Below are 26,144 nucleotides of genomic sequence, written 5' to 3' on the forward strand. Positions count from 1 at the left end.
AGGGGCCGATAGAGTTGCTCGTATGGACCTTTAAAATCCTGGTGCCAAAGCTGTTGCGTAGTGCGTGCCGCGTTAACCCCGAATTAATCCTTTCTACAAAAAAAACAGAAAAAAACAAAGAAAAAAACAAACACAAAGAATATACACGAATATTCGCCTGAACTGAACACAGGAACGGGCGAATATTTGTGGATTTTTTTCCCCACGAAGACGAACACGAAGAGTTGGCCAGCGCCCAAGTCTAATAATGATGGCTTAATGAGACTTGCAACATTCTCTTTGATACTTCTAATCAGGCATGGGCTGGCCATGTGTCGAACTGCCCAAATTCCTGGTGGGCTGGTAGCACCACATACTTACCTTTACTGCTGCTCCGGAGGCAGATTACATCCTTTGGTGTGCAACCACAGATGGCATAGACGTGGCAAGAGCGTGACGTGCAATTGTGTTGCGGTCGCACATACGTCATTTATTGGATGCTGGCCTTAAAGTGCCAGGGTCAGTTTTCATCCCCAATCTTGCTTTGCTTCCAATTAAGAGATTGTTAAATTGTAGTAATGCCATTTTAGCATTTAAATTAGTTCAATTTTCTTCTCCTTTTTTATAGACTGTGTTTTTTAATTATTTGTACTTGTCAAGCCATAGGCTGAATTCCGAAAAATCTAAACAAAAAGAGATTTCTCCTGTCCTATTCTATTTTTATTTGTGCATCCAGTAAACCTGAATGTCTATAAAACAAAAGAAGCTATTACAGGCATTGTTTTTAACTGTGAATGATATAAAATATCAAATAGTAATTGCTCCATCTATTCTTTGATATGCATGCTTAGAAGAATACAGACAAAGGGCATTAAATATAAATTGTTCCACTATTCATGAGTGTCTGGCAAATTCTTAGGCTGCAGCATATCTGTTTATATTTGCAGGATACTGATAACCCTTATCGTGGATAGGCAATGCTTATCGTGCGCCTCCGATAAACTCTGGGGCTTCAGGCCAGAGTGATGCAATAAAAGAGCACATTTGTGTTCCAGACATTTTGTAATTCTGCTGTCAAAAAATGAAATTTAAATGTCTCTTTGAGAAGTACGGATCATACTCTGAAATGCAATTTTGTATTATTTTGAAGCACTATAAAATGTGAAAAGGAAATGAAAACTAGAGAAGCAGTAACGGGTAAGGAGGGGAATTAAGGTTAAATAAGGCTACTAATAGGCGTATTAAAGGAAATGTGTACTGGAGATGTCTGACTGTGGGAGGGATGCTCTGGTTTATTGGTCAAATAAAGAATTTGTGAGCCTGGTAGCACATGATCAGTCTGAGAGGATTGAATTTGTCTACAATCTGAAAAAGTATATAGTCTAATTCTGCAGATACTATTGAGGTCCTGATATTTCTACTTGGCTGCTGGATACTAAGCAGTTATTTGCTATGGGAGGTTATCTTTAACCTTGTTTCTGCTACAAGGGTTAGATCAAAAGATTGCTTTCTTGAACTAGATTCACCAAATCAAGGGCCGTGGGGCAATTTTTGCACCAGAGCCCTGTGGTTTCTTTTGTATAAATTAATGAAAATTATTGTTGAATATTATATGAATATGAAGCATGCATGCTAAATGAAGAGTATTAAGATGATGGGGAAAACAAAGGATGGGTTAAGAGATGATGAAAAGTTATGTTAGGGAGCATGTAGGTGGAGACGGACGATTCTAGTGCAATATGGGTGATAATGGTAGGGGATGGAAATGGTGGTGGGGAGGAATATGGTGATGGGGGATATGAATGTGGTGGTTGGGGATAATGATTGTGGTTGGGTATTGGAATTAATTAGGATGTTACGAGTATGATGAAGGTCAGGTGCAGCTGTTCGCTAGCGCATACATACAGCCACTCTAACATCATAAACATACATACTGTAGATATACACATGCCCGCTAACATTTTACACATACACGCATACACATACTCCTACAACATATAATTAGACACACAGGCAATCTTATGCATACATACATATACACAGCCACTATATCACTATGCACTTACACATATAAATGAGCATGCATACATGCACACACTTTAACACCATAAAGTTAAACATACATGCAAAACCATACATTTACACACACACAGCCACTCTAACAAAATAAACTTATACATACACACATTCACTCTCCCTGATAACCCATGCAGCTCACACATGTTCCCCTATATGTACTGTATACAATACTGTAGGATAGCATTGACTAAAACTGGTTTTTATCTAATTTGTTTCAATAAACATGCTTTATCTCCATACCTGGAGTCTGACAATGTTCTCAGCCATTGTCATTTAAAAAATATATATAACTAGTAATAAAAAAATGGTCAAAGTTCCCCTTGAAGTGTATAAACTTTTCCAAAGATATTAAATTTTTACATAACATTTTATTGTAGCGTTAGCAGATTCTGCAGCGCTGTTATAATTGGAGAGAATGAAAATTAACTATAACATTAGAATTGACATTATACGAAATTGACAACTAAGAAGATAGTCTCGCTCTTGGGAACATAAACCGATCCATGATTGGACTGCTGAGGAAGAGGGGAAGGATAAATAGGGATATGTGGAAGTAGCGCAGCATAAGTTGGGACGACCAACGAAATTCATAGTTCTTTTATATATTGATTTTTGTAACTGGCTATTGTACAAACTTGGATCCAGAGTATTTGCTTGGAGACTGGTGAGAGAAGTCAACACGTGGTGAGAGAGTTAACATCACATACGAGTTTTGCTGTAAAATGCACTTGCACTTGAGCTGGTTTTCAGTGCTTTTATCTCTTTGTTACTGCATACAGTGCTGCGCTATATATGTCTGTCTTCTTCCCTGTGTGAGGAGAGTGTGTACCTCCTATAGAAGGTGTCTACCCTCTGTTACAGGTTGAATTGAAATAAAATCAAACATTTTTATATTGCAGGTGTTCTGGCTAATGTGTTCCGAAACCATGCTATGAGCCTGACAAAGGGTAGAAAATGGTGCATCTTCGATGGACCAGTTGATGCAGTGTGGGTAGAAAATATAAACACAGTTCTTGATGATAACAAGAAGGTAAATGGAACACGGTGCTTTGATTTCATTTATCTTGAAATGGTATTTGCCCTTATACACCTCTCTCAATTTACAGACAGTATTATTTCTCACACATAGCTGAATATCTGGTTAGTGAAGAAATAGCAGAGTTCATCTCAGTTTTTAATGTGTTTCTATTTATAACACACCTGTGCAATATTTTTCATTAAAGCCTCTCTGGAATAAATAAGGGTCCCTTTTGCAGATTGAATGAGGTTTATGTTCAAAGTGAATATAGAACTTCAAGGTCTGTACCTTAAACAGTAAGAAAAGGAAGATTTGCTTTTGCTTCTTTTTAACAAAATGTAATAAGAAATCAAATTGTTAGCATACAATTATACCAACACGATAGCATCTATAGCCAGTCATATATATAGATTAATACTTTTTTTATGCAAGCTACTTGAAGTCTGAACCCTTTAAATGCCGAAGGGAGTGAGTTGTGTTACTTGATCTTCAATGCATTGTTCACATATTGGCACACAGTGTTAATGTATGAAAAGTGACTATTAGGCAAACTGTCCTGCTGAGTGGGCCATTCAATTGGTTGCTTTGGCGAAAATATATATATATACAGTGGATATAAAAAGTCTACACACCCCTGTTAAAATGTCAGATTCTTGTGATTTTAAAGAATGAGACAAAGATAAATCATGTCCGAACTTTTTCCACCTTTAATGTGACCTATAACGTGAACAATTGAATTGCAAAACCAGCTGAAATCTTTGAGGGGGAATTAAACAAAAAAAAAAACCTCACAAAAACCTGGTTGCATTAGTGTGCACACCCTTAAACTAATACTTTGTTGAAGCACCGTTTCATTTTATTACAGCAATCAGTCTTTTTGGGTAGGAGACTATTAGCATGGCACATCTTGACATGGCAATATATGCCCACTCTTCTTTGCAAAAGTGCTCCAAATCTGTCAGATTGCAAGGACATCTCGTTGCACAGCCCTCTTCAGATCACCCCACAGATGTTCAATTGGATTCAGGTCTGGGCTCTGGCTGGGCCATCCCCTTTTCACCAAAATTAGACCTGTGCATTCGTTTTTGTAAAAATGCATTTTCATGTCGAATTTTACCATTTCGTTAATTCCTCTGAATAACAAACGACCAAATGCAACATTGGACGAAAGAATCTAAAATGGAATGAAACCGATTAATTTTGTCGAATACGAAGAATTTTTTTTCCTTGAAAACAAACACAAAAATGAACACAAATTTTCCGCTGGCGCCCAAGAGTAACCAAAATATCTCATACATGTATATTCTAAATGATAACCTACTTATTGTCTAACATAAGTCAAGATGGTGCAGTACTTCAGAATTGAAATTATGCAAGTTGTAGTAAAGCTTTTATGAGTTCAAGGGAAAGGGTAATTCAAAAAAGTAATAAACTCTAAACTATACCAGGCAAGAAACTTGTATACTCACATGTGAAAGATATTAAAGGTATACTCACCTTTAATCAATAAACTCCTAAACATGTATTAAAATAGTTATCCAGTTATGCTCCACGCTACAAATCCATCCCATGTTTACTTTATGATAAAATGTTAACTAAACTCTTTAAATTCTTGAGTGTACTTATACAGCTGTTGCCCCCGGAATTATTTTAGGCTCCCAGGCTTTATTGGGTATAAGTATATACCTGTGGTGGAGAAAGAAAGAAACAACTAAAAAACTTAAGTATTTGCCAGAAATGATGGATAATGCTTTATATCCCAATGTTATTCTTACAAAAATAGCCCCATGTATGTGTTATTACATAAATACTACTGGTTTCCTGTTGGAACTAATGATATTGGTATTTTCTATACATTGTGTTACAATAGTTTAAAATATATCAAAACATGTCAAAGCGCTTAAAACAATAAAAGAGCCGATACACCGTCAGAGGGCTTTTTACATTAGATTTCAAATATGTTTTGAAATATTGTATAAATAGACGCTACTTGATATCTCCATTATTGTGAAAGTATTTTTGCTACAAATAGGACAAGGGAATCATATATGAGATGACAGCATTCTAAATGCAATGCTGTGCAGTGCTTAAAAAAGAAAAAAAAGAGATTAATAAAGCCAACACATGAAGTTGTATCAATATCAATTGTCACAGAGGCTAATTTATTAAGGTAATTCAACCTTAGTCTTATTTATACTTTAGAAAATCCATGTTGCTTGCAGCCCCGGTGTTATATAATAGTTGGTTAGAATTGACTCCAGCCTTTTTGCATTAAGTTATGTTTGCAGCTTGTAGAACTCATGAGTTCTCCCTAAATGTGTTTGTTATTTTTATAGTGAATACATAGGTGTTTGCCCCTTCAATACAAAATCACAATATTAGTTTTCAATTCAAGATTGTATGCAATGACAACATTGAAAATCTAATAATATTTATTTGTTATAATACACCAATTCACTTGTCTTGTAGCTCTGCCTGATGAGTGGAGAGATCATTCAAATGAGCTTACAACAAAATGTGATTTTTGAGGTCCTGGATCTTGAACAGGCTTCCCCTGCTACCGTCAGTAGGTAAGATTTGTTTGACATTATTGATTCTTCAGTTAATTTCACTGTGCTCTGTGCTCTCTGATCTGGACTTCATTTTAGTAATATTATTCTGGCTCCTGTGTGAGGAACATACCTCAACTATTCAGGGAAGTCATACAATACATGGACTTTTCCTGTAAGCTGTAATTTAAGTGGAGGGTTTTCCATCACTCTACCTCTACTCATATATATATATATATATATATATATATATATATATATATACATGGCCACAGAAAGAAAGCATGAGGTTTAACCATTCTTCGTGGGGTTCGTGGGTACAAAATATTTTTGGTAATGAAGTGGTTAACTTCTTATTGTCAGGTGTTTTGTTTTTTTTTTTTAAGAACTATCATATTTATCTGTGCTGTATCCCATACCCCAATGCACGTTAATTAAAGAAAATGGTTTGTTGCCTTTTATACAAGATAACATTCCTTTACCCGTGCTATACATTTTCAATGTGACCATTATTTATTTCCCTCCTTTCTCGCCCTTATAATTTGTCTTTTGTTGCAACTTGCAGGATGTCTGTCTGAAATTCCTGATTTTTCTAGGTTACCTTACTGAAAGCAGTTGGTATTGCGTGTAATCTTCTACTGTTATCTGCATGACATATTCACACAAAATCCCTCAGGGCCAATATGACCTTAAAGAAGATATGAATGTATTTGCAGTAGAGATAATATCGTAATATAATGTCATTGCTTTATGTTAAAAGGGATATTTGAATGAATATAATATAGATATAGTGCATTTTCTCCTTCATAACAAAGCATCTTGGGTCCCATTTAGTGCTTAGTCATAATAGAGTTTTGCTACTTTATTAACTTATTATAGCAATTAGAAACTTGGTAATACATGGGATACTGAGATTCGTTATTATATATTTTTGAAAAATTGTTAATATTCTTCACAGTAGATTTCCCCATAAAATAATTGCTTGCGCAAAAAATAAACTGGAAATATAAAACCTTCATATGCGAGTAGATTGGGTAGATTATTCGTATTCATATGTCCTTAGTTGAGTTTTAATTTCCTAGCATTACTATAATAACAATTCTCGAGCCGAAACAAAATTATCAATATAAAGAGCTATCTCTGCATACTCCTTGCATCCAAAATAAAGAGTGGCTTAGGCTTCTTAAAGATTGAAATCAGTGGTAGAGCCAACAGAGGTAAAAAATAGAAACAAGATGATATAGACATACATTTACTAAGGGAAGCAGATGCTCTGTGGCTAACAAATGATTATGAGTCTATTGACGTATTCATAAAGCTATAGACAAGGCTTCAAATGGAAACACGGGGGACAGGTACATCTACTGTTATGCTTTAAAAACTTTGGCCAAAGTCTTACAGTCTTACAAGGCTAACAGACAGGTCAACCATCATACTCCCCTTAACTAACTGTCTGAAACAGCAGTTTTCACATGACTTTTGTTTTATAGAGCACATTTATTTCTAAATATATATTTTGTGCCAATTAATCAGCTTTGTACAGTTTAGATACATGTGAGTACATTATCATTTAATACAGTGGAAGATTCCTTTCTTTTCAAAGTCTACGCAGAAATGCATATTAGCTGATTTTGGATATCTGGTCAAAATATATACATTACAGTACTGTACAAACGTTTTAGACGGGTGTGAAACATTCTGTAAAATAAGAACTCTTTCAAAAACAGATATGTTAATAGTTTCTCTTTATCACTTAACAAAATGAGTGAACAGACAAAAAAAACTAAATCAAATCAATATTTGATGTGGCCATACTTTGCCTTCAAAACAGCACCAAAAAGGATGCTTGACTCTATCTGTTGTACCCTAACCCACTCTAGATTGTAAGCTTGTTTGAGTAAGGCCCTCGTCTCTTGTTTCGGTAAGTCAAATTGCTAGGTTTGCCCTACTTGTTATGCCCTGTTTACCCATTGTACAGTGCTGCAGAATATGACAGCGCTATAGAAAACAATATATAATAATCTTAATTATCTTCCAAAAATTCAAGAAAAACATGTATTAAAAATCATTAACGGAAAAATAAAAATCTTCACAAAACTACTGAAAATACCTACAAATCATTCTGACTTTACCAATCTTTGATTTTGTTGATGGCTACAAGTGTAAAAATGAGAACAATGGTGAGCAACTCAACAAAACCCGAAGTCCTAGTTGTGATATTGTCAAAATAGGGACAGTTATGAATTTAAGCAGAGAATCTACATAAAAATATTTATTATACCTCATTTCTTGATTATGCTAACATCCACAGTGGATGAAATAAAAAACATAATTTAACCAAAAATACGATTTATTTGTTGGTCTTTTATATGCCCCTGAGCCAAGGTCACTTTCACTTACACTCCTGTTTAATCAGATATGACCCTACACATTTCTTCAGAGCCACATTTTAAAGAAATATATTGAACTGTTTTATTTGTAAGATGAATTAGTAGCATTATTAAACAGCTATTGTTAAATGTAGTACAATGGGCAATGCATTCACCACAGTTGTATTACTTGGAACACATTAGCTACATAAATATTTCTTTTACAATGACTGAACTCCTGTGACCCAAACCTTGTCAATGGATCAAAATAGCTTTGACTTTTATCACAGAGGTTATTGTTCTTTATGTTAAATGCAACATATTACATTAGGTTTACATTGTTAGACTTCTGTTTGACAATACATCAGCTTTTGAATTTTACAGTGAAAGCTTCAGCATTGGAACATGAGAGATGAATGTACTGTGGGGCTTCTCTCAATGTACTGCAATTAGGTTTAATAAAGGAGATTTCATTTCCTTTTTTCTGTGTTTTCACATTTTGTTTTCCTTAGGGAGGAAAGATTTACAGCTCATAGCAACTGAATAGATTTTATAGATGTTCTCTTTATTTTACATTTCACTTGCACACATCTGAATACATCTTAAAGTCAAATGATTCTAAAACGATTTTTCTAGAAAATTAGTTTACGTTAGTCTCCCAGAATTAGGGGAGGACCAGCAAGCGGGGCAGGGGGGCTGCTGCCTGTTTGAAAGTGGGTAAATAGGAAAGGTGTCCCACCTGGGCTATAGTTTGAACATTCTTGGCCGCTACCAGAAACCTGTTTGTATTCCACACAGAAAACACATCAATACAGTGTGTACGATGTCCCTCATGTAACACTCTTTGTATGTATTTTCATCACACAATATCATGGAATATTAGGCCAGAAAATACCATAATGCTTTCTGTCATATGGTCACATACAATCTCCTTACAGTTGTGTTTTGTTCATCCTTATGATCAAATTCAGCTTTCGCAGGTGAATCCCCACTTACCATACATGTTAGATGTATGGTTGGACTAACAAATTGAAATGATGCAAATGTTAAGTTTTGTAAAACAGGAAGTGTATACTGGTCTAAAATGGACAACTTGGTCTATGGACATTTTAAATACTATAAATACAAAAAAATGATGATGATCCTGCCCCTAAAGCAATGATGTTTATCAATTATTATTGTGCATTGTGTTTTCAGAATGTAAGTGTATATCAGGCTTTTGGCTACAATTATTTTGTTTTGCCAGATGCGGTATGATCTACATGGAAGCTAAGGACTTAGGATGGCAGCCATTAACAGAGTCTTGGCTGCAAACAAAGCTCCCAGCAATTCTTAGTCCTGAGGAATGCCAGATTGTTCAGGTACGAGTTCAATTCATACTATTTTTTTTTTGTGAAAAAAAAATGATTTTTGTTCTGTAAAAAATTCCTAGCCGTGGTCAACATTTCATCACATAATAAATAACCAATACTGTGAACAAGGCATTTTTTTGAGACCCTTATAGAAGTAATCATAACTCTTGTCAAGTGTTACAACGATAAAGACAAATGATCTGCATTGCCTGACTCTCGATGCATTTCCTCCCCAGAACAAAGAAATGCACATTTTCCAGATGCACGTAGAAAACCATTTGTCTTATCATCAGCCCTTTACGTAGGTTTAATGAATCTAGATATATATATATTATTTTAAAAATACGTGAAGATAGTTTCAAGATAGAATTCAAGACATTTTTCACAAAAAGCATCAGAAACATGTGTTCTCCCATTTCACCATTCCTAAACAGTGCCTTATAAATGAAAGGGAATATAATTAAATAGTTAATATCATATGTTCCCTTATTTGATTAGTGTTAGTTAGTGATTTGTTAGTGTTAGCAGAAGTGGATAAGGTGTGCTCTCAAAATGACCCTGTCAATAAGTGTAGAAGAGATAGCCTTACTAAATTTAGCATCTCATTCAAGAAAAAATACTGTTTTCAAGAAAAAATGCTGTATCCATCTTCCTTACCTGTAATTTATCATACTTCAAATAATATATTATAATATACTATATGAGCAATAATCCCATACAAACATAGGTCATGAAATTAGATGGATCTTTGATATATTGTAGAAAATCTAACAATTATAACTAATCGGTGGATTTTGTAAATAATATGACCTTACATAATTTTATTATGTAAAGTTAACCCCTTCCAATGCTCAGCTAAAGGATATGATGTTTGCTGAAGAACTTTGAAGCAACCTTGTACTAAATGAACCTGTAAAATATGAATGAAATGGGCATAACTAAAAATCCTGATGCTATGAAGAAAACGGTTAGATTTTGATGAAAACATATTTTGCATTGAGAAATTAAATTGAAAATGTGATATTAGTTCATTTGTCATTCTCTGCTGCTTAACTGCATGCATTATTTTATATTTGAAAATGTTCTCACTGCATCATGAAAAATGCCTCACCCCTGCACAACTTTTAAAATTGTTGCTTAGTGAACACATCTTATTCTGCAAAAGGGCATACTTGCGCTTGTGTTGTATGGGACACTACAGTACTTGTATGCAGTTTCACCAATGAACAATACATAATAGTTCATATGTCTTTTTGTATATGTATTCATTAACTGTTGAGCAAACAAATATTAATTTTGGGATAAACTGCAGCTCCAGAGCTCTACCCCCTCTGTGGTTCCATTTTTAAGCCACTTTTTGGTGCCTGAAGTAGCCAGTCAGGAAAGTGCTCCTATTTAAATTAAAGGGAGCATTTTCTGTGCATGTCAGCACAAACCAGTGCTGGGTCAAACTTATCTCATGTAAACCAAGGAATTGGGGAGCAATAACATGTGACAAAACATTTCTAACAATGGGCGATTTTGGCGGATAACCGGCTGCTTGTTAACTCAGATATTATTGACTAACTTCAGACTATATTTCTGAAACATTGCCTATTTCCTTGTTGTAATTTACACCATACAGATGGAACACTTTATAATTGTTTAAAAATAAGCTGCCATATGGTACAAAACACAGAGGATAATTATATTAACACTGGTTCTAATATGTTTCACCATGCTGTTATTTTATCTAAACTTGCCTTGATGTATCATTCAGTATATGAATAATTGTGATGCTGGAACATGTAATACAAATTTAAACATATGGTCTTACTGATTCTTTACATTTTTTTTGTTCCGTTTGTAAGGAAATGGCATTAACACATTAATGACAAGTAAAAATTAAGATGGTTATTATGTGCCTTAGGTGGTATTTAAGCTATATTTTGTTCTATGTTAAAGTCTGTTTATAGTAATTTTCTAATATAAGACTCTAATTTCCTTTTCTTCGTCAGTTTTGCTTTTATTGGTAAAATACCCTCCACACTAGGGGAGAATGGGAACATTGTTCCTGTGGGAATATCTTTATTTCTGAGTTGTTAATGTTTTATTTTTAGGATTTGTTATTGCTTCTTTTTATTTGAAAACTAAAATGTATTTTGCATTTTATGTGCAACCACACTGAAGCTTTTTAAAAAAAATAATGGATTTGCTAATAAAACAAACTAAAACATTTACAGTACTCAACGGATTTTTAAAAGGCCAATTTTATTCATGATAATAATAATAGATTTAACTATTAAGTATTAAGGCCAATATCTATTAGGGATCTACCCATTAAACCATACCTCCCAACAGTACCAGCTTCCATGAAACAGCCTTAATTTTAAGGCACTGTCCATCTGTTTATCTTTTGTGGGATTGCCTATGGGTTTTTGCATTTATTTATAACTTTCCATTAAATTAAAAGAGAAATATCAATTTCACTTGTGGTATTCTTTATATTTGGCCTCTGCCCATAGCATCTGGCATCTCCCTGTGTAAGCCTGTGTACCTTATTATTATTATTGCATTCCCATCATACTTAAAATTAATATTATTCAATGTCGGTTGCATTAATTATATCATTGGTAAATATCTGTGCAGATGATGTGCAAATGGCTACTTCCTACATGCTTGGACTTTGTCGAGAAGAAGTGCAAATTTGTAATTCAGACATCCCCTATGCACCTTACAATGTCCATGCTGAAACTTTATGAATGCTTGCTGTTGAACATGAGGTGAGATTATCTGTTTATTAATCAAATCATATGATTTGTTAGCAAAACAAAATGTATTATAAGTTTTTCTAAACGTATTTAGTATAAATGTTATCAGCATCATACTTATTTACTAGAGAAAGTAGAATTTAATCTGCTGGAGCAACCAGGAAATGTTAGCTTTGTAGTTTCACCTCATTTGTAGAAATCTACTAACATTAATCTCCACCTGCGGTGGTTTCTAACGTATCACCAGGTATATCACACAATCTTGAATCTGTATATCTTTATATTTATGTACTAAACAGCAGTTTGAGACAGATGTTTATTTATAGCTGTCATGTTGGAAATAAAAAGCTAACACAGATATGTTTGTTGTTGTTGTTAAAATGTATTTCATTGCTGACATGCTTTCTATTTTTCTCAAACGACCAGCCACAAATAATAGGAAACTAATTATGTGTTTAAAGGATCCATATGCTGTACACTTAAAGTAATTTTTTATTCTGAACATTTATTGACCGGAAAAGTACAAATGTTGTTCATATTTTATCACATTATATAGGTTAATAAAACTTTATCTTTTTATATCTTTTTAGGTCTGCAAAGACTGGTGCTGATAATGAGGATGAAGTCATTGATGGTTCAGAAGAGACAAATGCAGAAAGTTATCACACAGTTAGTAAACAAATGAAAGACGAGTGTAGAAATATGCTTGTGGCCTATGGCTTTTTTTCAGTCATCTGGTCTGTGGGAGGAATTCTTTGTTCTGAGTCCAAACAGTGGTGAGTATATCTAATTAATATTTTTTTAATTTGTAGAAGATCCACAGAACAAACATTACCTTGTTACTTTAAACATTGGATATGATAATTACACAATTACAAAATAGCACATGAATACATTTCAAGTCCTCACTTGTATCTTTCTTGGAATCAGGTGGTTGCAGTTGTGTTTTGTACTAATGAGCCCACTACCTGTTGGCCGTATATAATGTATTTTATAGATCCTGCTGGGAAGGGTATATTTTATGTGCATTAAGGGGATAAATATCTGTAACAGAAGTATTTCTAGTGTTTTGCACTCTAAGAGCTTAAACCCATGCATACTTTGCATGCACTAAAGTGCATTACACGTGATATCACTAAGAGGTGGCTATTTTGATTAGCACAACACAAACATCTAACTATTGTTATTTCTTTTGTTTAATGCTTAAACTACATAAGTTACATAAGTTACACAGTTACATAACTGGACATAAATGTTTATTTACCAAGCCTGGCGGAATTATATTCTTCCGTTCTTTTTAAGAGAAACCTACATTCACATTGTGACTGCAGTTGGCAGGGTTGTCGAGAGACTGAAAAAAATGACTTTGAAGGATAAATCATATACATGAGTCTTTTACTTGGTCTCCGATGAGGCCAAACTTTGTGGAAAGTCCTTCATCAAAAACCTTTAGAAGTCCAAGTAATGGTTCATTTTAGTGCTCAGAGTTGAAAGTTATGACATATGAAAGATTGTGCCCATCAGCCAGACCACAAAAAACTCAGCACTTGCACAATTTATCACTTAAAAATACTGAGGTATGGTAGCACATAAACAGCATAGCTTCGATATTATAGTATCTTACCAGAGTAAATGACCGAAAAGCTTTCTTAGATCCAAAAGTGCATTTTTTAAATAAATCAAGCAATTAGTTTGTACATTTTGAGCTGTGCCTGCATGCATAAGAGGTAAATGTAATACATATATTGAAAATACATAACTGAACGCTATATATACACAAATAATAATATTTTCCTTGTTGTAGTGGGCATATATATAGTCATATGCCTGTATGCAGTGCTGTATCTGCCACGAGGCAGACAAGGCAACTGCCTTGGTCAGCACATTTCAGGGGGGCGATAAAAAACGCTGCCCCAAACGCCCATGGAATGCCCCCACAGCAGTTACTACTTCCCACTCCCTGCCTGCAGTCACACTGATGATTGGCCCCGCCCCTTTATGCTTCCCAGTCCCTCCCTGCAGTCATAATGATGATTGGTCCCGTCCCTTTCCTTATAGCAGCCACACTGCTCAGCAACTCATCTAGCAGTAAGTATAAAATTAATATTTGGGCTGCTGAAGGTTAGGGCAGGTGGGGGTAAATTTAGGGGCAGTTATGGTTAATGGGGTGTTTAGGGTTAATTTAGGGGCAGTTATGGTTAATGGGGTCTTTAGGGTTATTTTAGGGGCAGTTATGGTCATACCTGGGAACTTCTGGGCTCTGGCTACCCGGAGCCTTCCCTTGCCCCGTCAGGGGGCAGTCCCGTGACATTGGTGGGAGTTCCCACTGATGGCAGCAGGAAACACCCCCATTTAAAGGGAAAATAGGCTGGGAGCGGGGCGTGTCAAGACCCAGCTCCTGTGACCCAGAGGATTCGGGTCTTGACCCTGAGAAGCAGTGCTTCACCCAGCAATCTCCGGGTCAAACCCAGGTATGGTTATGGTTGATGGGGTCATTAGGGTTAATTTATGGGCAGTTATGGTTGATGGGGTCTAGGGTTAATTTAGGGGCAGTTATGGTTAATGGGGTCTTTAGGGTTAATTTAGGGGAAGTTATGGATAGGGGTGGGCCAATTTTAGATTAGAGGGGTGCCTGAGTTTAGTCTTGCCTAGGGCAGCGCAAAACCAAAATACACCACTGCCTGTAAGCGTCATATATAGACAGCTAAACGTGTGAGGCAGGCAGTATTATCTTGATTATATTCTGCATTATTTATCCCTATTAATTTTATCTACTGGTTCAGCATTTTAAATAGTTTTCGTCTGTACGTTTTCTTTATGCATCACAGTTACAATAACCTTTTTTCACAGTTTCAGTGAGTTCTTAAAAAACTTATGTGAACAAGATTTATCTTATCCAAGGCCCAAAGGTTTACATCTGCCTAAAGGAGAGAGTGTTTATGATGTAGTCTATTTAAAAAATACATTTTCTTCTTGGTGTCTATGGAAAGACCTTGTTGTACCAACCAAAATTGAAAATATTTCTAAGGTAAGAAAAAGCATAGTCAATATTGTTTGTCAATTACCTACTCTGTATTTTAATGGCTCACACATTGATATCATATAGCCAGTCTTAAAATAACAGGGAAAGTTCCACAAGACACCACCTCTAGCATGTTATGATATGTTGGCCTTGGCCCATACTTGGATGGGTGGTAACATGGCTGCTAAGCAGGTGCATTTGCCAGGCACTTTTGAGATGACCCAGAATCCACATGTCAAATCTATATCCACACGTAGATGTCCTCATGCATGTGAAAGGGGAATCTACAAGGACTGTTTGCCAAACAAGGAGGTGTTAGTTGCCACACATTGCAACATGGCTCTGGCTCACCATCTTACTATAAGCATGAGCCAAGCATCTAAGTCAATTTCAGCCCAAGTATTCACTAGCCTGCTCATTCCTGCTTGTGACATAAGGAAGCTGCTAGTACTTTATATATATATATATATATATATATATATATATATATATATATATAATAGCTTTAAAACACTATATGGACCCTGATCCCGCCACCATTGCATTATCAAAGCGGTGCACTGGGTAGCCTTGGTGGCATAGACCAGAATATATCACTGACTATATCATTCTTTATAAACAGTATGTCAGGATAACAGCAATATCCAAGGCATTTTTGTATGTGCCTGATAGTGTTAATTATGCTGGAGAAAAAAACAGTTATAGTGGAATACGCAGACTAGTTGTTAAAATGTTTAACAGCCCTAATGTGCTTACGTTTGTCTGCTTGTATGGAAAACATCTAAGACATTACACTGCAATCACAGTATGTGCAGAGATCAATTAAAAGCCATTGAGATGAGATATTGAATTTTGTAGTCTTAATAGGATTCAGTCTGTAGCTGCAATATTATGTTATGCACTTATAATTAAAGTTCTATGAATTCACAGACTCTGACACTTAACAATTTATTTTCTCAACCATGAATGAAACTTATATCTAGTATTCAGCTTCAGGACTGCATCATTTGGTCTCTTATGAACTCAACTGAAGTCTCAATAAAGAGAAACTAATAACTGTTCTTCTCAGTTTAGAAGCTTTATTTAAAGGGGCTTCCATCATTTACGGAGTGTATTTACTATGTTAAAATAGAGTTAAAACTAACACCGTTCTAAAATAAATTAAATTGTGTACAAAGTTTAAAAAATGAGTGGCTCCATGATCAAGGTCTTTTCACTTATGAGGCCCTGCTTGTAGAATATTGCAATCCTACCTGGACTTCCTGTTAAGCACAATTGCCATAAGTCATTTCTTTGAAGGTATTCAAAGTTAAGTAGTATTTCAATAAATCTCTAAGCACAGTTTTACATTATTTTGATGACATGCTATATATACATTCATTTAAATGCTTTCCTTTACGGAGTCAAGCCTCTACTATTTCAGGAGCTCTAAAAATGTATGCGGAAGCCTACTGCATTTGCCCGACTAATACAGCCAAATAAAATAAGGCAAACATGCCTCACATGCTAGATATAATCATTGAAAAGTTGTACTATATTGTAACTTTTTTTTCTCTTCCACATTTAAACATGAAGACAGATGAAAAAGACATGCAGCTGATGGTGAGTTGAACCCCTTATTTATTATATTATGCTTTTTCATGCTGTATACCTGAACTAGAAAGAACATTAGGGATACTCAAGAAGTGCAGGTCAGAAGTCTCTAGAGGAAACAGGAAAGAAGATATGTAGTGTATGTCACAATATGGAGACTAAGGTCCGAGGAGACCAGCTGTGGGAGGATCCAGAAACATGGACCCAGACAACAGGGCAGGATCCAACTGAAGTGGAAAGCACGAACCCTGAAATACACAAGTGCAATCAGGAATTGATTGGCTGCATAAGTAATGGAGGTGATTCCCAAACATAATGATTGGACTGGAAGACATGAAGGACTACTGGTGGCTCTAAGTAGGCTGACATGCTAGTGTAGACAAAATGCACAAACGTAATGGTTTGAATTACAGCAGATCACTGCATGTTGTTGCTTGGAGTGAAAGATGTCTAAGTCCATCATCAAAAGGTTATCTAACCTATATTTCTGATATTACATTTGTTAAGGAATGTGTTACTCAGATCAGTGCACACTTAAGGCCTGAAGCTACATGGGCATATTTTTTTCTTAAAAAAAAAAAGACAAATGCAGGTTATTTTAATAAATTAATAGGTGCTAAACCACAGTTCTTCATTTTTTATTTTTTCTGAATATCAGTAGTTTCTCTAGCCATCTGCTATTATTTTTATTTAGGCTAAACATCTTCAGTATATATACATTAGATAAAAATATATATTGTAAACATCAACATGTTTATGTACAGTATGTAAAGTGTTTCGGCAAACTACTTTGACTTTTTATTGTTTACCTTTTGTTTGATTGATTTACATTCTATGGCAGAGAGCCAGCATGTGTTAATCAAGGTCAAAATATTCTGGACTCAAGTTTGTGCAAATATACTATATACCGTATTGGCTCGAATATAGGCCGCACTTTTTTCCCCCACTTTAAGTTTTTAAAGTGGGGGTGCGGCCTATATTCGGGGTCTAGCGCCCGACGCCCGGGACATGCAGTCCCGGGCGCCGGGCAGGCAGCGGGGTTAAGATACAGATCCCCCGCAGCGGTGCAGGGGACCTGCATCCTTCTCCCCGATACGCTCAGACAGCCTCCCCTGCCAGCACTTCCCACGGGGGGGGGGTGCCGGCACGGGAGGTTATCTAAGCGTTTTACCTCTGCCCACCCCCGACTTACCGGAGCAGACTCCCGGGTGTCTTGCGGGGCCGGCGGGAGACATTTACGCAATACGCAAATGCAACTTCCGGTAACGGTACCGGAAGTTGCATACGCGTATTGCGTAGATGTCCCTCGCCGGCCCTGAAGACACCCGGGAGTCTGCTCCGGTAAGTCGAGGAGGGGGGGCAGAGGAGGACAGCGGCAGCGTATCGCGGGGAGGGAGGGCAGCGTATCGCGGGGAGGGAGGGCAGCGTATCGCGGGGAGGGAGGGCAGCGGATCTCGGGGAGGGAGGGCAGCGGATCTCGGGGAGGGAGGGCAGCGGATCTCGGGGAGGGAGGGCAGCGTATCGCGGGGAGGGAGGGCAGCGTATCGCGGGGAGGGAGGGCAGCGGATCTCGGGGAGGGAGGGCAGCGGATCTCGGGGAGGGAGGGCAGCGGATCTCGGGGAGGGAGGGCAGCGGATCTCGGGGAGGGAGCGCAGCGGATCGCGGGAAGGGAGGACAGCGGCAGCGTATCGCGGGGAGGGAGGACAGTGGCAGCGTATCTCGGGGAGGGAGGACAGTGGCAGCATATCTCGGGGGGGAGGACAGTGGTAGCATATCTCGGGGGGGAGGACAGTGGTAGCATATCTCGGGGAGGGAGGACAGTGGCAGCATATCTCGGGGAGGGAGGACAGTGGCAGCATGTTTTTTTTGGTGCTTTTTTAAAGAAAAAAAACTTTTTCTTTAAAAAAGCACCAAACTTTTAGGGTGCGGCCTATATACGGGGGCGGCCTATATCCGAGCCAATACGGTAATTGCCTATACACAAAAAAACACAATATATTGAACAAAGTTGACATGTGACATATATACACAATACAAAGTGATTGAACAGAAGTAAAATCTAAATTAAATAATTATTTGGTATCCACCATTTGCCTTCAAAACACCATCAATTCTTATATGTATGTTTGCACAAAGTTAGGGAGTTTTTAGGCATATAGTTAGGAATATGATAAACAATTATACTAGGTGCGAATGATCATAAATGTAATATGTAGGTTGAACACATCATTAACTGAACCAGAAATAGCTGTGTAGATGGAATACTGACTGAAGAACAGCCAACAGGTGACAATTTAATGTCAAAAGTAATACACCATGGCAAGACTCAACAATAAGACACAAGGTAGGTATATTGCACCAGCAAAGTCTTTCCCGGGCAGAGGCTTCCAGATGTTCTATCCAAGCTCTTTGGAAGAAGCACAAAGAAATGTTGAGGACCATAGACGCAGTGGTCAACCAAGGAAGCTTAGTGCAGCAGATGAAAGACACATCATGCTAACTTCCCCTTAAGGACTATGGGCGGTCCCTAAACCCATTGAAAACAATGTATTTTGAGCCCATACATGTACGGGCTTTGTCATTAAGGGGTTAAAAAGCCACTTATAAGCTCAGTTAGATGATCCAACCAAGTCAACCCCCCTACCTATCATTTATATCTTGTAAGAACAAAAAATACCAAGAAAAACTACACAAATAATTGTCACTTTTTCATGTTTATTTTAGTCCATTGGGGAAACCATGGCAACACATTATGGGTCAGTGCATGGTAGAAAGCAAATACGTTAAGCTCAGCCTTAGGCAGAATTAAAATGCATTTTACGTTGTAGTCACACCTCTGCATACTCTGACACTGACAGCTTTGGATCATTAAAGCTAATGTATTGTGCTTTAATGTGTCAAAAACTAAAGGACTGAAAAGCCAATGTATGCATTTACCTGATTTCCTACCCCAAAAGTTGTCTTTTCCAAATATGCACATTAATTAAAACTAACATATGCTCGTAGATATCTTTTATTCTTATTTTTATTATTTTACCACCTACACTCTGTATATATTTCTTAACTTCTTTATACTAAACTGTAAATTACAAGACTAACATGTCTTGGAGTATTTCAATATACAATTTCTAGTGTAAGCAGATCTATTTTGGTGAATACACTTGTCTTCCTTGTTAAAAATTTGCATTGCTTCAGCAAATTTTTGCTCTGAAGAAAGAAGAGGTCAACATTTAGAAAGATAATGAGACTTACATCTTGCTGGAAGTAAGTGAGCACAAACCTATCATGTATGGAATAATTTACTGATTATAACTACCAACAATGTTGAAGTTATACATTATTTTAAGCTAATTGAATAAAGCACACTAGCTAATTTGGAGCAGCTAAGTACATTGCTACACTAGCACATTATTGATCTCGGAGATCATTGGAGGGCAGGGGCGTAACTAGAAGCCTCAGGGCCCCGGTGCAGAATCTGTTAAGGGCCCCCCTACCCCCAACCCAATCTACCCCCTTCTCACACCATCTACCCCATCTCACACCATCTACCCCCCCTCCCCCGCTTCTCAGGCTATCTACCCCCTCTCCCTCCCTTCTCACTATCTACCTTCTCCCTACCCCCTCATTCTCACTATCTACCCTCTCTCTACCCCCCTCTTCTCACTATCTACCCTCTTCCTACCCCCCTTCTCACTATCTACCATCTCCCTACCCCCCTTTATAGGTCACTTACCGTGCAGTCCTGTGGTGGGGGCGCGAGGCCTCTGTCTCGCTGCTCTGCCGCGGTGCGCGCGGCTTCACTGCTGAGCGCCGGCATATGATGTCATATGCCAGCGCTCAGCGTGAAGCGCCGGCACCCCAGACAGATGCCTCACACTCCCACCATAGCAGTTTACATGTTAGCTATTGCACTACTGCTGAGCTCTGCCTTTTTGAGTGGGCCAGGCCTATTTGAAGAATTAGTACCTGCCCCATGGAGACTATAACTAATTATGATGTAGTGAGGAGTCTTGCATATAGGCCTAAGGACCATTGTGTATTTCCTATCATGTCATTCTCAAACCCCTACTCAATATTACATAACAAACCCTACCTGTAAATAAAATGCACAATACTACTACTACTACTAATGTAAATCTGATAGTTGGAGTCAATTAGATGCATTAATCTGGTTACTTTGAGTACCTATATTTTGCAAATAGTAAAAATGTGCATCAGTATCCAGTGAAGGGGCAATCTTTGGCAAATAAATTACCACAGCTGTCGTAGAGAACTATTGCAAGCACATTTATCTTTTTAACACTTTAGGAAAATGTTTAACTTGGTCATGGATTTCTGATATAGCTTTAAAGCTTCCAGATATAAAACTTTGACTCATAATGTAGTAAGAGATATTAAGTAATGATTAGGTTTCTTTACAAAATGTATTTAATGATGTAATATATTCACATTACAAAAATAAGAACAATGGAATTTAAAAAAAAAGTGAATGTGGGTTTCATATTTTTTTCTGTCCAAAAAGAGTGGAATATAATGCAGAATTTAGTGACATTCCAACGAAACTATCTTTAACAACCATTGTCTTTTAAATACGTAATTTTATGTCAAGAGAAGTTGTGCTGTACCAGCACAATTGATAACCTTTGTAATACTTTGTAATAAACCATATCATGCTAATTTAGTCAGCTGTGTATTCAGCTTTAGAAAAAGTGAATTGCCTATGTTATAAAGAATTAATTGAATGTTATCTTCAAGTAAAGTACAGAATCAAAGAAGTGGCTCTTTTACAAAATGTTCAACAAAAGTCCTAGCTTCAGTCCTAGGTACAGTAAAAATTAGAAAATCAAGAACTTTGGCAAGAAAAGTAATAATGCCATTAGGTTGTTTTTGACACTGATTTGCCTGAAACTCACATAATACATAATGCAATTTATTATTTCAGATGTTTAAGGGTCACTTGGCCAAAAGTTTTGAGAATGACACAAGTATTGGTGTTCACAAAGTTTGCTGCTTCAGTGTTCTTAGATATTTTTATCAAATGTTACTATGGTATACTGAAGTATAATTACAAGCATTCCATAAGTGTCAAAGACTTTTATTGATAATTACATTAAGTTTATGCAAAGAGTCAATATTTGCAGTGTTCACCCCTCTTTTTCAAGACCTCTGCAATCCACCCTGGCATGCTGTCAATTACCTTCTAGGCCATGTCCTGACTGATAGCATTCATTTATTGCATAATCAATGCTTGGAGTTTGTCAGAATTTTTGGGCTTTTGTTTGTCTACCCACCTCTTGAGGATTGACCACAAGTTCTCAATGGGATTAAGGTCTGAGGAGTTTCCTGACCATGGACCCATAATTTCAATGTTTTGTTCCCCAAGCCACTTAGTAATCACTTTTGCCTTATGGCAAGGTGCTCCATCATGCTGGAAAATGCATTGTTCATCACCAAACTGTTCTTGGATGGTTGAGAGAAGTTGCTCTTGAAGGATGTGTTGATACCATTATTTGTTTATGGCTGAGAAACCCCCCACATGAATGGTCTCAGGATGCTTTACTATTGGCATTACACAGGACTAATGGTAGCCCTCACCTTGTCTTCTCCGGATAAGCTTTTTTTCAGGAAGCTTCAAACAATCAGGGGATTCATCAGAGTAAATGACTTACCTCAGTCCTCAGCAGTCAAATCCCTGTACCTTTTACAGAATATCAGTCTGTCCCTTAGGTTTTTCCTGGAGAGAAGTGGCTTCTTTGCTGCCCTTCTTGACAGCAGGCCACCCTCCAAAAGTCTTTGCCCCACTGTGCGTGCAGATGCACTCACACCTGCCTGCTGCCATTCCTGAGCAAGCTCTGCACTGGTGGCGCCCCAATCCCACAGCTGAATCAACTTTAGGAGACAGTCCTGGCGCTTGCTGGACTTTCTTGGGTGCCCTGACATGATGTCAACTGGTCCTTTTGGGGCAAGGCTGAAATGCAGTGGAAATGTTGTTTTGGGATTAAGTTCCTTTTCATGGCAATTCATCTGATCACTCTTCATAACATATTCTGGAGTATATGCAAATTGCCATAATCTAAACTGCGGCAGCAGACTTTGTGTAATTTAAGATTTGTGTCATTCTTAAAACTTTTGACCACGATTGTATGTTTTGGTACGAGAGGTAAGGGATAGGCAGAATAATTGAATATAAGCCATGTTTTCTAATATTCAGTAATAGGATTAAGCCATTTTCTTCTGCTTTGTTACTGAACAAAGATGGTGCCTTTGCTACTTTAGGGTATATGTTGTCTTTTCTCTCCTGTTGAAAAGACAGAACTAATGTTATTCCGAGAATCCTTAAAAATCATAGTTTCTAAACTTTCTATTAGAGGTTGAGTACCCATTACCCGAAAATTCCTTATAAGAAATGATCCAAAGTATTTTTCAGATAAGGGATACACACCATAAGGGAAAAAAAAAAAAGAGGTGTATGACCTCTCCTGTAATTAGGAGATTCTTTCCCAGCCTCATCGGACTTCTCTTTGCACTTCCGCTCTCTTTTCTGGACTGGAAGTTCTCAGAGGAAGCCTGAACAACAGACCAGAAGCGCTCTGCGACTGCGGGGAGAAGCCTAAACGTGGAGCGGACAGAGATGGGAAGCCAGATTTGTTATCCTAAATTATTCCTTGTTCGAAATACTTTTGGTCCCAAAAATTTCACATAAGGGTGATCTGTATAATTACAAAAAAATCTTAATCCAAAAATAGGAAATATACGCCTCTTCAACCTAAACAAATGTAAATAGGTTCAATCTTGGAGTGTTTTCGTGGTCAATTTATCTAACAAGCTATTTTTTTTAAACTTTAGAAAGCTTGCTCTTGAATAGTGAAGATATCTGCTATGGCTTCTGAATTCAATTTAATAAGAATTTAAGCAAAAAAACTAAAACTGCTTCAAATGCATTTTTGAATTGCATTTACTAGCTATGGTTTTAACACATATTAAAAGTGGTTTTATCATATATTTCTAGTGCCTTCATGTATATGTTTTCAATGTATTTATTTTCTAACATTTTGGTAAGCCATTTATCTAGACCATGAACGTGAACTCTATCATTGTAAAACATTTGGTTCACATTATTGATTTCCACTTTTTATTTGTCATGTAGCAAAATGTACAGAAATGTGAACAAATGTGAACAGAAACAAAAATCTACATCAAATCATTATTTAGTGTAACCACCTTTTGCCTTCAAAATAGCATTAATGCTTCTAGGTACACTTACACACAGTTTTTAAGGAACTAAGCAGCTTCCTGGGTTTTTCCAAACATCCTGGAGAACTATTCACAGTTCGTCTGTGGATTTAGGCAGCCTCAGTTGCTTCTCATTCTTAATTAATTCCAGACAGACTTGATGATGTTAAGATCAAGGCTCTGTAGAGGCCATACCATTCCCTCCAGGATTCCTTGTTCTTCTTTATGCTGAAGAGATGGCTTTGGCTGTATGTTTGGGGATGTTGTATTGCATGATTGCTAAATATCTGCCTCTACTTCTCAACATCGAGGAGATGATTATTTCTGACCAAATCTGGCTCAACTTTGTATGCAGAAATGCTGCCCCAAACATGCATGGTTCCTCCACTATGCTTCAAACTCTCATTTTTCTACAGCTCTTCAGCCCTTTGCCAATATGCTTTTTTTTGCTACAGCTAAATATTTTAAATTTTTACTTATCCATCCAGAACACCTGCTGCCATGTTTCTGCACCCCAGTTTCTGTATTTTTGTAAATTGTTATTTGTATTTATGATTTTATATAGCACCATCATATCCCACAGTGATGTACAATGTAGTTGAGTTGCTTGGCCTTGTTTCCATGTCAAAGTTAGTCTTCCATGTCTTCCATGAAGGCCACTTCTGACCAGACTTCTTTGGACAGTCGATGGATGTACCAGGATCCCAAAGTTTTCTGTCAATGCTGAGCTAATGACACTGCTGCACAACTTCCAACTGTGAAGAGAATTAAGCATGATGTGTCTTTCACCTGCAGCACTGAGTTTCTTTAGCCGACCACTGGGTCTGCGGTCCTCAACATTGCACACTTGTTTGTGCTTCTTAAAAACACCTTGGACAGAACATCTAGAAGCCCCTGTCTGCCTTGAGGTTTCTGCCTGGGAGATACCTTACTGATGCAGTATACCTACCTTGTGTCTTACTGCTGTGCTCAGTCTTGCCATTGTGTTTTACTTTGGACATTCCTCACCCAGTTATATTCCTCCTACACAGCTGCTTCTGGTTCAGTTAATGATTGTGTCCCAACCTACATATTAAATTGATAATCATTAGCACTTGTTTGGTATAATTGTTTAGTCATACACCTAACTAAATGCCTCCAAAATTCCTGACTTGCAAGTGTACCTAGAAGAAAAATTGATGCTATTTTGAAGGCAAAAGGTGGTCACACGATACATTGATTTAGATTTTTCTTCACTCACTTTGCATTTCGTTACATTATAAAAATAAACTATTAGCATTTTTTAAAGCATTCTTTTTTTACAGCATGTTGTCTCATTTGCCTAAAACATCTGCCTAAAACAGCTTCTGCTGTTATTAAGAGCTTGGCGGGCCTTCTGTAATGTATACTTAAAACAGTGGAAGTTGAGACCACAACTCTCCGTACAACTCTCTCTTTAGGCATTAAACCCATTTGTGTGTGTCCATGTGTACATTTACAATTTATAAAAAAAGAATTACAGTTGGGTTTCTAATATATCTTCAACTTTTTACCAAACTATTGTCTAAATGACAAAATTTCCCACTGGATTTTATGTACTCATTTCTGTTTTATATCTAGGTCTCCAATATAATTATTTTGCATCTTATGTAGAGGTTATACTTTTCTGCCAGAGCCATGAAGTGTTCTGTAAGTTAATATAAATCTGTCAGCTGGGAAGGTCAGCATCACAAATAGATTTATGTCAATTTATACAGCGATGTTTAAAGTTTAAAATAATTTCTGTCAATGCAACCTCAATTTGAGTGATTTGCCTTTAGCTATCCCCTCCTTCATTTTACCTTAATTCCAAAATTCCTGTAGAGGAACGTGGTCTTTTAGAATGTAATTTGGTACCAAGTAATAAAAAATGTTGTTTTTAAAATGATATGTTTGTTAAAGAATACTCTTTAGCTGTAGGCAAACAAAGGCTCTGCCCTTGAGCCAAATATTGCTTGTGGCAGCAGGATGCTAATAGGGATATCAACTAAGGTTCATTAATACCAAACAGGCTATTGGTGTAATAGCCCCAAATTTGGTACTTGTGTGAGACATGAATATTTTATTCAGAAACTTTTTAGTACGGTATGAGTGAATCTAATACCTTCACCTGAGACATAAATGTACAATTTAGTGTATGTTTATATATTTAGCCACACAGGTACAAAAATGTACATACACC

The 26,144-nt window shown here is 37.0% G+C and overlaps 1 protein-coding gene across 1 annotated transcript in view; it reads left to right on the forward strand.

The window, feature by feature from the left end:
• The window catches only part of LOC128492590 (dynein axonemal heavy chain 3-like), a 428,956-nt gene that overhangs the window by 225,564 nt on the left and 177,248 nt on the right, over positions 1-26,144 (forward strand). Inside the window, exons 35-41 of the mRNA XM_053465187.1 lie at positions 2,958-3,088; positions 5,546-5,646; positions 9,241-9,355; positions 11,975-12,108; positions 12,687-12,872; positions 14,947-15,124; positions 16,694-16,720. Of these exons, the coding sequence (XP_053321162.1) occupies positions 2,958-3,088; positions 5,546-5,646; positions 9,241-9,355; positions 11,975-12,108; positions 12,687-12,872; positions 14,947-15,124; positions 16,694-16,720 (872 nt within the window). The remainder of the gene's footprint in view (positions 1-2,957; positions 3,089-5,545; positions 5,647-9,240; positions 9,356-11,974; positions 12,109-12,686; positions 12,873-14,946; positions 15,125-16,693; positions 16,721-26,144) is intronic.

This window comes from Spea bombifrons, chromosome 4 (assembly GCF_027358695.1).
Source record: "Spea bombifrons isolate aSpeBom1 chromosome 4, aSpeBom1.2.pri, whole genome shotgun sequence".
NCBI lineage: Eukaryota > Metazoa > Chordata > Amphibia > Anura > Pelobatidae > Spea > Spea bombifrons.